Here is a 17,285-nt window from a genome sequence, read left to right on the forward strand (position 1 = left end):
TTCTTGTGGGATTTTTATTTGTTGTGTTTTGTTGTGGTGTGTTGTGTTTTTTTTAAAAACATTTTAACAGGCTTCTGAGGATGCCTTTTGTGCAGGAAGATTTTACATTGCATGTTCCAAATTGTCTTTATTATTTTTCTTGGACTGACCTATTAATCTCTCCTTACTCTAGGGAGGGGATCTATTTGATGCCATCACTTCTTCTACAAAATACACAGAGCGGGATGGGAGTGCAATGGTCTACAATCTGGCCAGCGCACTCAAGTACCTTCATGGTCTCAACATTGTGCACAGAGACATCAAGCCAGAAAATCTCTTGGTACGTCTCATTTATTTTCTAATATTTTCTTTCTTACTTTCTGCTCATGAATGCAAATGCTCATATATAAGCATCAAAAAACTGAGCAGGGAACAGAAGGATTATTAATTTGGAATATGTATGTATAAAATAAATCTTCTACCATGAGATAGCAATCAACATAACCCAAATGAGCTATGCTCAAACATGTCCTTAGACCTGTCTTTATTTACATTTTGATTGGCTGCCATTTGGATGAGTAGGAATATTGTCTCACAGAACAAGGAATTTTAAAGCTGTGTTGATGAATTATTTATGACATTTTGCAAGTGGGGGTGAGGGTGGGCTGAGAGACACTTCTTCCAGAGATCATATGGTTATCGAAAGCTTTTTTTAATTTTACTGTCATAGCAGGAATGAACATCTTTCTAATGACTTACCAGTATTTTAGCTGAGAATGAACTCTGTACGTACATTTGTTTTGTCATGGGTGACTGATGACATTTTGTTCTCAGCCAACATATAAAGTAACTGAGTCTGTTGGTAAGAATGACCATGAAGTCTGCTCTAAGAACTGCTTAGAGTACAGTGCACAGAATGGGAGCAGTGTGCTGCCTTGCTTACACATAGAGGTGATACACAGGAATTACCTATTGGGTGTAGATACTAGATGTGATGCAATGAACAAGCAGGGCCATAACCTTCCCTTATCTGAGTCTCTGTCATCAGGAATGCCTGGAGCTTTTGTTAACACTTGATGGGCATTTCTGAAAGCCTTCTGTGATACTTGCCCATCCTTTTTAATAAGGAGTCCCAGCTTTTCCCAGAATAGATTTTGATTTATTACAAGGATGGCGTTATGAGCTGAAAATAATTTCTAATTAATAGTTACTTCCTTCCCAACCAATTCCACTGGCAGTCTTCAGCAACTGACATAAACCCACAAATAAATTAGAATGTTTAGCAAAAGAAAGAGGGGCGAAAGCTTCTCCTGGAAAACATAGCAACCCAGCACATAAAAGAGAAAATTTATCGCTTAATTATCAGCACGTCTTCAAATACAACCAATCTAAATACGCTTTAAACTCTCATTGGTATTCGAATCAATTATAAAAAGGCACAAATGTCCTTTCTGCCTAGAAAGCCCAAAGAGATTACGCAACGGATGCAAGTCCTATTCATAGTGATTGACAATACCAGCATGCTGAGACAGCAGATCAGTACTGAGTGCAAATGCAAATAATGCCCATCAGTTGCTACCTGTGCTTGGAAGTAGCTGGTTCTTTTGCACAGGTTCATCCAGCTCTCTGAAATACATTCTCTTTACTGTCACGGAATCAAAAATATATGCTATTATTCTTATAGGCTGTATCTGTTCATCAAGGAAAAAACAAACGTTTCAATTAATGATATGAATTATATAGAGAAAGGAACAAAGGCCTCACTACCCAAGTGCTATTCAATTATCTGAAAAAAGATAAATTATTTCAACCATTCTAGAGATGCAGGAATGCTGTGTTCCAGATTCCACTGAAATTGTGATAACATCATAAATATTTCACTTTAGGGGAAAAAAAAAAGAAACGAACTATTAATGTATATGGGATGTGTGCTTATGGTTTCCTTTGCTGTTGATCCAGTTGCTTATGTGTATTTTTCCTGTTATTACTGTGTATAATATTTTACTTTCTACCATAAGCTGCCTTATTTCCTCTGCAAAGTAACTCAGAACAAGATGAGATATATTCTTATAGGGCTTTTGAGTCAGGGGCATTTGGGTCTGCACAGAAATCTAAGTACTTCTCAGTCATGTTTCTTATTACTGAACTTTCCTAGTGTGACTGCAACAGTGAGACTAAGCTTAGGAAGACATTTCCTACAAAATATTTGGCTAGCAAGAGATTTTAAACCAATCTGATGTTAGCTGCCAATCTCTAGGTCCCCATCAGTTACAAGTATGTTGTTACATTTTTTAATATGTCTAAAACTTATCAACATTCTAGGTTTGGTTTTCTCCCTGCTTTAATTGCTTCAGGCTATATCATGGGCTGACCTACATAGCTGGCAGACAGCTCAGTTGAACACTAGCTCCAGCTGCACTGTGGCAAGAAATTGCCATACCATTTTTCTCCTCTTTCCCTAGAGCAAGCAACCAGAAACTTAACCCCAATCCATAATTTAACAGTCAGCATAGCCATGGTGTAACAAAGGAGCTAATCTGTTGCCTTGCAGTGGAACAAAGAGAGCACAGAAACATCACTGCTGCTGTGCTGATCTGACAGCACTGCACCTAACTCAGAGCAAGCTGTGTGGCCAAATACAGTTATTTTAAGGGTTATTACATGTGTCTTTATCCTCAGGCTATAGTCCTCTTTTTCATTTATTTCAGGGTATCTTTTTGGAAGGCACTGGTAGTTGGTGGACTTGGCTACTCCTATAGAAGTGCCATGTTTAACTTTGAAATCTATTGTTACTTTTGTTAATCTTCTCTGATTGTGGTGAACAAGTATTTATTCTTTCATGCTCATCTGGTGCGTTGTGTGGTGGATAGTAAACAGGTGGAGAGAGCAGTACCATCAGGTAACAAACCACACTGAACTAAGCTGTTATCAGAACAAAATGCTAGTGCAGATATTTCACCGCAAGTTTGTTCTTCATTCCTCAAGGCAGAAGAAAAATATGTAAGAATGGAGATCATAGGGCATAATGTAAATCTGACAATTACAAGAACCATCCACAGCTGAAAGTTTCATATCACTGTTCAGATAAATTGTTTTCGTACAGTTGTTATCCGGGGCAGAGCAGATGAATGTTTATGGATATGAGTGTGATTATTCATTGCAATGTTGGCACTCCACTTCTAAATCTGTTGATCTCATTTCAGACTTCATCCAAATAGCCTGCTGCTCTCATCTGGGCATAGTCTGTCAATAAATGAGAGTAAATATATATTGGGTTCAGGAAGCAATCAATGGATTCAACCATTGCCAGCTGTGAAATCTTAGGATCAGAAAAGATCAGCCTGGTGACAGCCTGATTCCAAATATATCATTGTTTGTTTTCATTTTTCAAACTGCTACAGCTGTAGAGCAATACAAATAAGGTTATCTGCACTCCTGCTTCCCTGGCAAAATCTGTTATCTGACACACGCTTTTCTCAGATGCTTCACTGTACTTAGAAGTAGCAGAACAGATGTATTTTGCTCAGATTTTTGTGAAAAAGAAGGAAAAAAAAAAAAAAAAAAAAGCTGGAAAAAACGACAGTAATTGATATTGTCCAAAACAAACACTCCCAGTTGTAGTCTCTTACCAAGTGTTTCCGGATGGTAGCTCTAACCCTACAGATATTCTTACACTGAATTCTATGATGAAAAGCAAATACATATGAGGATTAATTGGTGAAGGTGACATCACTCAATGGAACACAAAAAATAATGGGTAGGGAAAGGTGACATAACAGTATTTTACTGAGGTAGCTGTAGAGCTAGTAACAAGAAGTACTTTAGCATCTTATAATTTTGTCTGTCTCCTTGGAAAAACAGAATTGGAAGACACATTAGAAACAGCAGAAATCTCCATGCATAGGATTTATCAGATAGCACAAGTATCACTGGATAACTTCAGCATCGGTATTTCAGCCAATGCTTTCTCTTATAGCATGCCTATTCCTATTCCAGTCTAGGCACTCTTAGAGAAACCTGGATTCCCTCCCTTTATGACAAAGGAGATGCAGTGTTTTCACAGAAGTGCAAAGGCATGGCTTAACTGGAGCCTATTTTCATCCTGAGGAGTGATATAATTTCCTTGTGTATTTTTTTTTCCTAAGATATTTTTACATCAGACACATTAAGAAATTTCTCTGAGAGTGTCCAGACAGCAACTAACATTTCAAACTTAGAACTTACACAGAGATGGCTACGTAAGTAAGTTACAAAATATTAGGGAGAGGAATGCTGACTTTTTGGCTTTTTATTGGAGCTTACAAAAACAGGAAAAACTGAGTAAATTACAGCATGAAAGTATCTTCATGAATTTTCTTCTTCTTCTTTTTTTTTTTTTTTTTCCCATTTTTTAATTAACATTATTCATGTCTGGACTTTCAAGTGAAACTTGGTATTTCAAAAGTCTGTAGCTTAGAACACATTCAAGATTTGTGGACCCATCCCAATTTTAATACGTGGCTGTGGAAATTACCTCCTTTATCCTACATTCTGCACGTGGTGCTGATTATTTATAAAATAGTAATAATAAAATTAAAATCCCAATATCCTCCTCATTGTTTTGTTTCTATTTTGCTGATTCTAGGTATGTGAGTATGCAGATGGAACCAAATCTTTGAAGCTGGGAGACTTCGGACTGGCAACTGTGGTTGAAGGACCTTTATATACTGTCTGTGGTACACCCACATACGTGGCTCCAGAAATCATTGCAGAAACAGGGTGAGGATGAGTAACTAAGACATAGGTCTTGTAACCTGTCATTTTTGTAAGGTAGCTCCTAACTGTTGTAAGAACTACAATGCTCTGGCAGGATGGTCCTCAGTCTCTTTCAACCAGAATAATTATGAGAAACAGGCATCATTCAGTTTCTTAGTGAGGCCAGTTTCCTCACTTGCTCTCACGGCACACATTCACCTCCTTACCATCTCTCAAGGACCCCCCCATTGGGTGTTTGTTTAAACCTGTGCTCTGAGCAGGTCTAGTTAGATCATGTTCAAGTGACCTCGTTTGGGTGATGCATAATGTTTGTTGACACAGTTCAATTAAATAACCCAATTTTTCTGTATTTAACAGTTGGTTGCCCAAATACAAAACATTTTTTGTAAGTCTTGCTATCTATTAGACAAGAGATCTCCCTTCCGTATTAGCTGCCTCTTGCCTTAACTGTGAATTTGGTCCTCCAAATGGAGTAAGGTTTGTTGGGTTGATTTGAGCATCTTTCATTGTATTTGTGATATTGGGAAATATTTCAGAGCTGCAGCAAGCTCAAACGTCACAGGGCACTTCATTGGCACGTTTTAAACTTGGACAAACTGAAGGTAGTGGATAGGAAAAGAAATGGGAAAAAAAAAGAAGAAAAATAAAAAAGGACCTCTTTCTGACTTCTAGCATTTTCATCTATGTGCTTTAAAAAGAAAGGCGCAGTTCTTTATCCCTTTGTTACTTATTCATTTAGGAGACTGGAGAATCAGTATCTTTCTTGTTGCTTAGCAACACATGATAACGTTAGAGACAGTTACTGCAGCACTAAGAAAGCACATCCTTGTCTTCTATCATCAGGGATTCTGGATTGGGGAAGTGTATTTGGAAGACCCTGGATAGCCTTGAGGCTTATAGCGGTGGGAGGAGGTGGGAAGTTCCACGGAAGTGGTGCCACAAAGGCTTCCAAGACTGTGAAGGATCCCAAGTAGAATCCACATATCCAAATAACATACGTCTGTTTAATGTAACTGTGCAAGTCACTCCAAGAAACAATCATTTTTCAATCCAATACAAGTGATGCAATCTTGTTTCCTCAGATACGGCTTAAAGGTGGATATTTGGGCTGCAGGCGTGATCACATACATACTGTTATGTGGATTTCCACCTTTTCGCAGGTGAGCATCTCTATAAGTCAGAAGGAAAAATACTGAACACCCAAATCATTTCTGTTTGTAAGCCCCATCTATCTTCCTGGAAAAGGCATTGTGGAAAAAATATACAATAGACCGATGCTTTTTAAAGTTGGTTTCAGTTGTCCATCTCATCAGGCTTTGAGGTCAGTTTTACATGCTCAGTTTTCTATGGGAGCAACTGGCTTGTGCCACTGTGTCCAGGGCTGGGGCATGGCGAGAGCAGTTTATTTTCCTTTTGTCTGCTACCTGGGACCCAATTCAACGAATGTGCACGCTTTGCCCTCTAGTGTTTCTGTTTGGACACAGCAACTTAGTGGTTTAGAGTCAAGGGGAAAGTTAATGGCATTCAGAGCTGAGGAGAAGAATTTGCTTTCGATGAATTTTTAATCTTGTTAATCACTTTTGGTAAGTGTCATATGGTTGATGGGGTTTGTGAATGTGATTCTCAATGTCACAGTATGAATAAAGCCTAAAAATAAGACAGATGTGTTTCGCTCATTATTTTGTTTTGGAGAGAAAGGAATTAACATATTTTAATAAGGAATTCTTCCCTTTGCATTATTTATACAAATAGTTTGCTTAAAAAGGAAAACATGTTTTGAAAGCCATACACTAATAAATTGTAACTGCTTCTAACAGAAGTTGGGGTGAGGAGGCAATGAGTTCATACCATGCCATCAGAATCAGGTCTTAACAAATTATTAGCAATTATTTGTTGAAAAACCAACAGAAAAGGTTCATTTTCTCTTAATAGTGAGAGGCTGAGTGGATGTTCACAGTGGCTAAGGCCAACAGAAGTTTTGGTTTGTTTGTTTAAATAAAAAGCAGCACTGCCTGATTCCTGAATATTTATGATACCATGTTTTTGATGCAAACATAATTATCCAGTTAGTAGCCTGCCAGTACCCAGTCTACTGCACATTTTCCATATCTTCTCTGTGGAATACATTTAAAATCCAGTTGCTTACAAGAAGAGGCTCATTTCACTGCTATTCTTGCCCCATTACATGCCTTTTGTTTGGCAGGTCCTTTGGAGCTAGGCTGGGCAAATGACTTATTTTTGAATCACATTCCTCTCACTGCATCGTGTGCTAGCTCTGTAGTCTCCATTCCAGTGGAAACCCTTTCACCTCAATATTATTCTTCCGTTCTCATCACTCCTTAAAGCATAACTGTGGCAAAGAACTCAGAGGTGCCATCACTACATAAGCCTGCAAATTAGGCACTTACAATAACTGATATAACATCATTTCTGTTCCATTTCAAATATCAAATTTAAAACTCATGTGATGATTTTCATTGTCCTGATTTCTTTCATTGTTGCTGTTCCACAGTGAAAACAACCTTCAGGAAGACCTATTCGATCAGATACTTGTTGGGAAGCTGGAATTTCCTTCACCCTACTGGGATAACATCACAGATTCAGCAAAGGTACTGATATATCTTCTAACTCTAAAGAGCTTTTCTGACAAATTACTGAGAAGACTGTGCCCTGTTGGAAACACGAGATAGAACATTCACATCAGAATGTTAACCACCCTTCCAGGTGCTGTGCCTTTTCAGTTGGCTTAATGGCGCTTGATGAAAGCTCAGGTTTGCAGGCCTACCCTACCATCATGGTATTGTCCAAGTGAAAAAGTGCAGCAGAATGCCTCTTGTATTCACTGAGCATCACATGTAATTTGGTTTATTTGATGATGGACTATTTATAGCAGATTCAGCACTACCACTGTTATGTAAATGAATTTTCCCCTCCTGTCTTTCCTTTAAAAGAACAATTATTACTATGTGGAATTAATGCAACTGATATTATTTGTTTCTGTTTCACTCTTGACAACTTCCCAGGAGGTACAGCTAGCTTGATTTGCCATTGTTAGTAGTTCTTACCATTGCCATTTGTGTTTAAAATGATTGGATCTGTAGAGTAAAAGTTCCAAATTTTAAACTCCACTTCTTCATTCAGTAATGTGCTCTGAATAGCTGAGGATTCTCATTAGCAAGTGGCAGTTTCCTATTATTCAGATAATGAGAAGTTGAAATTTTTTTTCTTGAGCTTCCCAATGGCTGTTACCTGAAAGCAGTTCTTTTTTCATTTGCCAGTGTTTCCCAGTGATCTCCTCGCTCTTACAGATTTGCACTGTGAATAAAAGCCCTTCAATCTTAGCACTAGAAGCAGCTTTTTCATTTCAGACTTACATTGATAATGATTTGGGTGGTTGAAAAACCTCTCCCTTTAGTATGTCACCTGCTTGAAGAGGCCTTTTCTTAATCTCTTGAACATAAAGCCAGACAACTTAAGAGGCTATAAAAAGCTTTCCAAGGCAGGTAATTGACTCTGCATGAGCTTGTTCATTAAAGAGAGGAAAACATTTGTCTTGAATCATACCTGCAAATTTGTTGTTAGTTACGTAATTAGTTGAACTGAAGGAAGTTCTGGGACTTTTGTTTTGTTTTTAACTTTACTGACTGCTTTGCATCAGCAACCTCTTTAAGAGTTATCACTTGTGTAAGCAGTGAAGTCATATCATTAACAAAAGGTCCATGAAGCTATCTGATAAAGCTGAAGACATTTGCACTAGTGCCTCTAAACTGTGATGAAAGCCAGAAAGCCACAACTTCAGATTGTTTGGGATCTGAGCATACAATTAGAATTAAGCAATTTTCCCCATCAATATTCTTTTTCCTACGGAAGGTGATTCTAAGCTGGTGAAGTGATATGAATGTCCTTTTATGCTGGAGGAATACATAAAGGAACATGATTTTCAAACAATTTCAGCAGTTTTCATACTTCCGATTTGTGCTCTTTACGTACTGTGACTGTGCACTGCCCATTCAGGATCATGTCTACCCCAGGTTTTGTTTTGTTCTGGTCACCTGTATGAGTACAGAGAACAAACAGGACCATTATAGCTGATGTTTGGAAGAGCAGTTTTTTGTCTGGTTAGAAGAATTTGTGAACACGCATGTCATTAGAATGTTGCACTGAAAAGAACTCAGTGAAGGACTTTCCACTGTAATTTTCTTTCCCATTCTCATTGTCCTTTTTTCTTTATAAAGGAGTTAATTAGCCTGATGCTACATGTGAATACTGAAGCCCGATACACAGCAGCACAGATCTTAAGCCATCCCTGGGTGTCAGTGAGTAAATTACATTGTACTTGTCTCTAACTTGATATTGCATCTATAAATTTAACTATTACAATGTAATCCTCAGAAGCAGCAACCTAATTCTGCTATACCCATTTCTGTTTATTCAATCACTATTCCCATTTACACATACGAGAGACTAGCAGGAGCCTGAAATAAGCTTCAGCTGTTGCTAACTCTGTTAACAACCATATAAAATGCTGACAAATGACAAATACACTTTTAACAAAGCATAACTATACTGTTAAAAGGTAAAAGGTTGTTGTGGGACAAATTCATGGACTGAGTTACACAGTGTCACGTGGCATTTTAAGAAGCAGAAGGTCAGACACAAAAGAGCACTTGCTAGGTTCCTTTCCTACATAGTTTATCTCAAATGGTTTGAACCATATCTCAAATAATAGAGGGCATTCATTTTTGGGCTGCTCACCTGAATGGTTACTATGCAGGTAGTACCTCTGTCTAATAGAACATTTCTCTTTTGCTCAGTTACTTTATCCGACCTTATTTTTTCCTTACCTTCAGTACTGTGTTTGTTCTAATACAGGATGACACTTCCCAGGAGAATAATATGCAAGCTGAAGTAACAGGTAAACTGAAGCAGCACTTTAACAACACCCTACCCAAGCAAAATAATACATCTGCTGGGGTTTCTGTCATCATGGTAAGAGAAATAAAGTTTTTATACATTCATATTGTACTTAACATATTTTTCTAAGTACTCTATGAGCATGTGTTGTGCAAGAATAGCAAAAGCAAAGCTAGAATAGTGCCTAATTCTAATTGTGTATTGTATGGATTGTCCTGCTGTTGCTTGAGAGCATCCAAGTCTATCACAGTGTGCTAGCTAAGCTACAAAAGCAAGCTTTCAGATACACGTAAACACTAAGTAGTAGTATGTTGAGACGGAATTACTTTATTAATAACTCAATATCCTTCATTAAAAAAGCTGTAACTTTAATCATACTGATCAGCTAGTTGCTGACGTAGACTCCTGCATTCTGCCCAAGCAATGCTCCATCTTGAGCAATCTGTTGTTCAATACTGTGTTTGTGGGAAAACCAGATTTCCATTCAGAAATTCTTTTCATATTATTGAACATTTAACACATTGATTTTGTCCCACTGCAACTCTAGCTATGTATTTTATGTATGTTCCTCATGGGGAACATTAATCAAAGCATACAAAGGGAACTGGATGATGTACAGCTTAACTTACGTAAGTGGTGCACCTGCCCAGTAGAAGTATGTAGGAGAAATGCAGTAGAGTTCCCTGTTATCAGTGCTCAGAACTGTACTTCTAATTGATGGGTCACCTTTTCAAAGAAAAATACAAAATTTCAAGAGTTTGAGCTGCCATTCCTGTATCAGGGCCCACTGATGTCTAATGTGAAAACATGCTCTGCATACAAATAGTATCTTTCATCACCGGAAGAAAAATAAAACTATCACTGATAGTAAAGTACCAGTGATTTTTTTTCCTTGCTAGAAGTAACTATTCTGAATATCCAGCCTACTTATATTGCCAAACAGTTGTTCTTATAGTTTGAAAGTAGGAGAACTTAAATAACATGTGTACATATGTATATGCTTTTTGCAAATACATTGACATGAATTAAATAGCCAGTAGGAAGAGTGGAAACACAAAAATGAGAGAAGTCAGAGAATGGATTTCAGGTTCATGCTGTTGTCTGCATTTCATTTGACAGTTTGACTTGACAGTTTGAGAGGGACTTCAGAGCTTCATTCTTTATTCTGTTGAGACTATGGATAAGCCTGAAGCTGAAAACTGGTATAAAATGCAATATATGTAACAAAAGCAATTTTAATTCTAACTCTCAGCCCCTCTCCAACTTGCATGTGACTTAAGCTTATTTCAGATCTTCGTCACAGCGTAGCTTCTGGCTTCTTATTGGTGTGGTTTTTCCCCCTCAATTCTGTTACTACTGCCAACACTTCAGCCAAGAAAGTACACGTTATTAAATCTTTCGATTTTTCCTTTTTTTCCTGCCTTATTTCCCCCTAACAGTTATGGAAGGATGGAAATGGTTCAATATTTAGTTTTGAAAGCAGCTTCAAGTTAGTGACGAAGGGAAAAGAAACTGTTCAAAACAGTGTTATTTAATGAGAGCTAAGCCCCAAGTTTGTTACTCTTGGCCTGGTTTATTTAGAGCATTAAAACGTAGTTATTATCCTGTTCTTCACGTACATCAACACTTAAAAACATTCAGACAAGCACAGTATTGTAACTGTTATGTATTGTAGTGCATTGTGATTGCTAGATCAGTCCACCTGCATATTTAATGGAATCCCTTTTAGCATCACTTCTTTCAAATATTGTCATCTGGACAATGCAGATAATACCATCATGTGACAGATAAGTAAAACTGCACATATCTACTGCAGTGCTCTTGGATAGGAGACTTTTTCTGCCCCTTAAAAGCATATTGCTGTTAACTCATTATTTATTTATTTATTTTTTGTCAGTTTAAAACTGTTCTGCTAATCTAAATTTGTTGCAATTGTGTTAGTTCTGCTTAAAGTAAGTCTAGTTTCTGTCCCTTGCTTCCTTCCTTTTTCCTCCTTTCCCCATGCCTGCATTGCTTTCCTCTGAATAGGTCCAAGGCAATGGTACGTACTAACTGCAGTGCTTTGTTCTGCTGCACAAAAATACATGTGCTCCGTCTGTCTCAAGGAGAAAGGAGAAATAATTCAGCCAGTCTGAAGTGGAAAGAGCTTTAAAGCCACACAAAAACACTAAAGTAAAAATCTTAAACACCTGCAAAGAAGTCTTCTGTGTTAAGCTGTATTATGCTGTCCCTCTAAGTCCTCGAAAGCAATTCTGAAACTTCTGACATAGAAACTGCCAGATTTCCCTCTTGCTCACTTCATATGTTCTACTAGAAATGAAACATTAGCCCACAGTGTAATGTATTTGCAATAGCTTTTAGAGCATATTTTCAGAGGTTGTACGATTTAGCAGACACACCACATTTTCCAACACAATCTACCTGATGCACCACAGAGTTCTCAGTTTCCAGGTTAATCTACTTCTTTTTCTCCCACTTGCATTTTTAGTTACAGTATTCAGAGATGATGAGCTTTTGTCACTGCGTTCTGTTAACTTTTAAAAAACAAGCAGTAAGGGACTCTACTCTGAGATAAAAAAAACCTCCCTAGGCTTCCAGCTGTTACCTTCACACACCAATAGTTCTGGTCTTTACAGAAGCGCATATTATGTTCAAATTAAAAGGTATCTAGTTAACCCTCTGTGTCTGCACAAATGCAGGTACATGCGTTTTGCTGACATAAAAAGAGTTCAGACAACACCACAATTGCTTGTTGTTGGTTTTTCCTCCACGTCAGACTTGCAAAAAAAAACTTGTCAATTTGGACCACCACGGCAAACTTTGAAGAAAGCCAAGTTGGCTTTTCCAAAGCCAACACTTTAAAATACCAAACATTTTATAAGTTTTCTAATGTTATTTCTCCTTTTTTTCTGGCTCTATTGCATGCACTTAATGTCTTGTAGATTGTTTTAACCCTGAATTTAACACAGAGCTTTGATGTAACTGCTGTTTTTTGTATTCTTTTGCCTTGTTTTTTTTTTTTTTTGTCTGTTTTTAGAACACAGCTCTAGATAAAGAGAGTCAGATTTTCTGCAGCAAGCGCTGTCAGGACTCCAGTACAGCTGGAATGGAGAAAACTTCTGCAATTACTGCTGCAGCTGCTGACCCACGTGCAGCCGGGTCTGAGACCCTCCTCCCTGCTGCTTCTGAGCCAGTCAGATCCCCCACGCTCCCCACCTCAGCGTCTCCTGAGTTAGCTGGGGAGCAGCCTGGTGCGTAGGACTGACTAAACCAAATCCACCCGAACGCCCCTGCGCTCTTCCCACGGTTTCTCTTCATTTCACATGACAGTTTGTTTTCAGTTTTCTTGCACCCTCCTGTGGCGAGCCCAGAGCAGGCTCTGCCACAAGAGACTGAACTTCTAAAGCGGGTGAGTAAATGTGGTGTTTTGAGTGACTTTGCCATCAGCAGTAGGGGGAAAAGATTCTGGTAATGTTAGATGATTTTTAACTTATCTGTGTTAGTTTCATTTCCTGCATTCGCACAGTCTTGGGCTCTAAGTAGACTAACTTAATGTGTAGCTAAACGCAGAGGCACCTGTGATGATGAAGGACTGCCTGGCCTGGCTTCTACATGAGGGCCCCAATGTGTTCAGATGAGGATACTCAGAAAATCAGGAGAGGAAGACAAGGAAAGAAAAGTTCGATTCACCTTCTATTCTGATGCCTCCATTTTTAGGCAAGGGCCTACCAGACTTGAGGAGGCATATTTTCACACACACGCGTAAAAATAAACAAACACATAAAATGTAGTGAACTAACTGTAAAATACTGTGAGGAGATACAAGGAAGAATGATTTTTTTTTTGCATAAAGTTTGTTATCAGACTTGCAGGCTGCAGGGTAGTGTTTTAGCTAATTTGAATTTAAATAAAGGGACTTTGGATGTAAACACGAGCATTGGACATTTATTTGTAATGAAAACCAGAGTTGAGGAAGGCCATTTTCTATCCTCATCACAAATATCACATCCGCACCTTTCTCCAGAGTCAGTCTACATATTAGATACAATAAAATGACTTCAGGCCTGCAAACAGAACGCCTGCTGCGTGCTAAGCTAGGATGGCCAGAGCAGCTTTTAGTTCTAGTGAGAGCTGACAGGAGCTACTCCAAGCAGCTGCCATCAGTAGCTAGCAGCAGTCTGTCAGCACTATTGCCCCCATTCACCTGGTGCAGGCACTGGAAACATGGACAGGGGAGCAGACATCCTTAATCTGCCGTCATGGATAGAGGAGGTTTTATCTTTACCATACTGCTTAGTTCAATATTGTATGTATTCGGCTTATTCTTTTCCTTTGCTCGTTCTTTTGAATTGGACATAGGTCATTTTCTTTCTTAGCTATACTTTCTACTAGAATTGTAAAAAAAAGACCTGCAATAAACTTTCTTCATTAAAAAAAAACAACAACAAAAAACAGCTCTCAATCATTTATTTCTTAGAGAATTCAGTCACCTTGTCTCTGAAGAATCTGAACATTCAGGTGCACAGCAAGAAGATTTCATAAAATAAATCTGAGTATTTCTCATACTCTTTTCATGTCCCTTGATTTCAATGGAGGACCAAGGTAATACACAACCGAGTATAAATGAAAATACTTTGCCTTTCAAAGAGGCAGTAAAGTGCACAAAATGCCAATCACTAATCTAAGCTCATGGAATAGCTGAGAGTGATGAAAAACAAACAAAAAAAGCAGTTGTGGACATCTGAAATGATATTACAGGTTTGAAAAGGTGTTACAGGCCTTAATGAAAAATTGTTGGGTTTGACTGAGACCAAAAAATCCAAATTGCAACTATGGTTATCATGAATTAACTCTTTTTACAGGCTTACTGGAATGAGGTCAAAATTACTTGAAAATATGTAAATGGACATTGTATAAAATTAAGTACATTTATATTTTCACATAGTGAAAAATTACGAAGACAGTAATCTAACCTTACACAGAAACTGGTGAGACTCACATTAGGTAGATGCATACACAGTTAGCAAGTTCTGTAGTAAATCACAGACTAAACTGAAGGGATGCAAAATTTTCAGATGGGATGGGCTAACCCAATCACCTAGAGCAAGGAAAGGGAGCCCTCAACAGAGATGACTGATAAATTATTGAATTAAGAGATGAGTACAGAGGAAGTAGCAGCAAAATGATCAACAATGGGTCATTTTGAGGGTTTTTTTTTTTCCCCTAAGAGGATGAATATTCAGCTGTGCACTGCTGTGTAGGCCTAGGTACTGATTTTACAAAGGAAAAACAAACAAGGATTAATAGAGATAGCTAACAATTTGTCTTCCACAAAGCCTCATGCATTTATGAAAGACAAAAATCTGATAGGTAACAAACTGCAAGTTATATACCTTTTCTTCTTCTATGAAGAGCTAAATATCTAGTACTCATCCCTAAGTTTATGACTGACCAACACGTAAATATTCATAGACAAGTACCAAGGTTTGCAGAGGAGACAGCAGGTAGGCTATATCAAAATTACCTACTTAATGTTGACCATGTGTTAAACGTACCAGATAAAAACATAGTATATCTAGACTAGTTCTTAATTCAGTCTTTGACCTTAGGAAAGCCATATCATTTCTCTATGCCTTAATTTGGCACCAAAGACAATAAAGCTATGGTTGCATAGGTGGTACGGTAACGCTACTCAAAGCATCACAGTTTAACATCAAAAGAGAGACATGCTGGTTAATAATAAAACACTCGATGAAGGCTCTATAGTAGTATGTAGTTTGTTATCTACTGCGCTTTCATTTAACCTGTCACTCTGTCAACCCATCACTTGCACAAAGAAGGCAAAAATATAAAAAGATATGGTAAACTAGTACCATGTGCTGCTTTAAAGGGAAAGAATCAACCAAAACTTTAAACTCAAGTATCCTTTCATCTGGAGGATTGTCATGTTTTCCAATTTATAAAAACGACTGGAAGTCATGTATTGTTTTGATAGATATTGATTAAAGGCCAGCATTTGCAAATACTCAGCACAACTACCACCTTGCCTATGTTCTAAAAAATGGAACTACAAAAATGAGCCCTTTTTAAAAGCCCCCATTGTTAGCTTCTTTGAGTGTGATTAGCAGTTCATGTATAGCTCAGCAGGTCAAGTTCACAAGTTATAGATCTGAAATCTCCTTAATGGAACTGAGTCCATCCCAGCTGCAAATCAACATAGCACTAAGTTCACTGTGGTTGCTGTCAAAATTTACCCTTACTATTACCCCTATTCTTGGCTCTTAAAATTAATTACAATCATTGTCATTAAATACATTAAGGAAGAAGATACCTTCTGAAATTACTATCACCTGGCATTGGCTCATGCTTACAGCTAGTCATTAACAGTATCTGCATAGGTCAGTAAATCTCACCTTGTACTACAACAGCAAGCAGATATCTTTTGCTTTTATGCACAGACAGTCTTCCCCCCCCCTTTCACTAAATACGTGATAAGGAAAACTCAACGTCTGGGCTCCTTTTCTCAAATTAAAGATATATATTATGTTTAAAAACATAATTATCTATACCAGATATAAGAAAGATGTTTCTTACAACACCTCATTCCCATTTTTTTCTTTCCTGTTCATTAGAATTCTGAGAGCACAGCTCTACAGCCAGAGATCTGTATCAGCTCTAATGACTGCATATTCCCTGTGAGGATCCCATGAATATTTCTGTATTTGTTATAGAAATATTTTGATTACTCTTTAACAGTTGGCCATAAAGAAGTGTTTATTCCTGCAGAATACTATCAGTGAGAAGTTGCTGCAGGATAGAGGAACTAATGTTTAGCTTTCATTTACATATGCAGGGGGAAAAAAAAAAAAGAAAAAAACCAACTCCAAACCACCATAACTTGGCAATGCCAGCTCTGCAGAACGCAAGAAAATATATAAGAAGAGTTATGCTGGCATTGCAACACCTGAAGAGAGCAGAAAAAAAATGCAGCTCTCGAACAAAGAAGCTGAAAGAACATTGTCACAGATACCACCTATATACGCTGAATTTCTCCAGTACAAAGAAAGAATAGTCTGCTCTAATCTACTTAGAGGTAGGAAATAATGAAAAGTAAAATTTCTTCTCTCATTCTCAAGTGACAAAAAAGTGCACTGTGAAAACAGTAGCTGCCTTCTCCGGTAGGCCAGCCTGTTGACAGCACATTCTCCTTTCTCATATCCAAAAGGCATTACACAGAAATAAACTCATTATCCAATATTCTGAAGCAATACAGCATCAAGTGGCAGAAGAGTGAGATAAGCAAGGTCCAACAGGAACACAGGGGAAGGATTATAAGAATGCAGAGTTATGCACTGTTTGCTACTAACTCAGATGCATGGCTGTTGAGTTGTAAGCACATTCAAGGTACTCAGTACCACTGGAGCTGTAACTCTTAGTGCTGCTCCAGAGCAGAGCAAAGGATACACTCCAGCACCTTGGAGATGAGAAGCAAGACACTGTCTGTAATTTCAACAGGGATCACAGCTTTGAACTCTAAAGATGCTATTTCCCTTATCTAATTGAAATTAAAAGAACATTAGTGTTAGGAAGCATTAACTTGATCTAATGCTGTCTGTACCCTCCTCAAAACAGGTTTC

The 17,285-nt window shown here is 37.9% G+C and overlaps 1 protein-coding gene across 5 annotated transcripts in view; it reads left to right on the forward strand.

The window, feature by feature from the left end:
- DCLK2 (doublecortin like kinase 2) overlaps positions 1 to 14,084 on the forward strand; it is a 71,794-nt gene extending 57,710 nt beyond the window's left edge. For 2 of the 5 annotated variants that reach the window (XR_001554836.2, XR_001554837.2), the window contains 8 exons: positions 173 to 319; positions 4,604 to 4,737; positions 5,817 to 5,894; positions 7,247 to 7,343; positions 8,970 to 9,050; positions 9,607 to 9,723; positions 10,768 to 10,850; positions 12,686 to 14,084. Coding sequence is in view for 3 of the 5 variants with exons in the window: in XM_015861111.2 (XP_015716597.1) it covers positions 173 to 319; positions 4,604 to 4,737; positions 5,817 to 5,894; positions 7,247 to 7,343; positions 8,970 to 9,050; positions 9,607 to 9,723; positions 12,686 to 12,907 (876 nt within the window). In the remaining 2 variants the exon portion in view is untranslated. Of the gene's footprint in view, positions 1 to 172; positions 320 to 4,603; positions 4,738 to 5,816; positions 5,895 to 7,246; positions 7,344 to 8,969; positions 9,051 to 9,606; positions 9,724 to 10,767; positions 10,851 to 11,676; positions 11,690 to 12,685 lie in introns of all 5 variants that reach the window. The other 3 variants (XM_015861111.2, XM_015861112.2, XM_015861113.2) reach the window with 2 other exon arrangements.
- The last annotated feature ends 3,201 nt before the right edge of the window (positions 14,085 to 17,285 follow it).

This window comes from Coturnix japonica, chromosome 4 (genome assembly GCF_001577835.2).
Source record: "Coturnix japonica isolate 7356 chromosome 4, Coturnix japonica 2.1, whole genome shotgun sequence".
Classification (NCBI taxonomy): domain Eukaryota; kingdom Metazoa; phylum Chordata; class Aves; order Galliformes; family Phasianidae; genus Coturnix; species Coturnix japonica.